At 65.0% G+C, this 320-nt stretch overlaps 1 protein-coding gene across 1 annotated transcript in view; it reads left to right on the top strand.

Annotated features, from left to right (window-relative positions):
* Positions 1-14: 14 nt before the first annotated feature.
* ETS1 (v-ets avian erythroblastosis virus E26 oncogene homolog 1) overlaps positions 15-320 on the top strand; it is a 64,604-nt gene continuing 64,298 nt past the window's right edge. Inside the window, exon 1 of the mRNA XM_008566494.1 lies at positions 15-160. Within this exon, the coding sequence (XP_008564716.1) occupies positions 79-160 (82 nt within the window). The 5' untranslated portion in view covers positions 15-78. The remainder of the gene's footprint in view (positions 161-320) is intronic.

Raw genomic sequence — 320 nt, 5'->3', positions numbered from 1 at the left:
CCCCCCCCCCCCCTTAAAAAGAAGAACAGCAGTAAGAGCAAACTTGCTAGAATCCCGCCTGCCCCCGTTCCTGGCACCATGAAGGCGGCCGTCGATCTCAAGCCGACTCTCACCATCATCAAGACGGAAAAAGTCGACCTGGAGCTTTTCCCCTCCCCGGGTGAGTGTGACTGCCCAGGCTCCCGCCCCACTCTAGGGCCGGTGGCCGGGGTCCCCCCACTTCTTCCCCTCCTCGCGGTTCCCTTCTGGGCCGTGCGTTTCTGCAGGAGCGGGATGCTGTTGGCAGCTGGAGAGAGGCGGACGGAGCGGGGGGGGGGGGG

This window comes from Galeopterus variegatus, unplaced genomic scaffold (genome assembly GCF_000696425.1).
Source record: "Galeopterus variegatus unplaced genomic scaffold, G_variegatus-3.0.2 Scaffold247, whole genome shotgun sequence".
NCBI classification, from domain to species: domain Eukaryota; kingdom Metazoa; phylum Chordata; class Mammalia; order Dermoptera; family Cynocephalidae; genus Galeopterus; species Galeopterus variegatus.
Note: the sequence above shows the minus strand (reverse complement) of the source record. Positions and strands in the feature narration are given on the sequence as shown.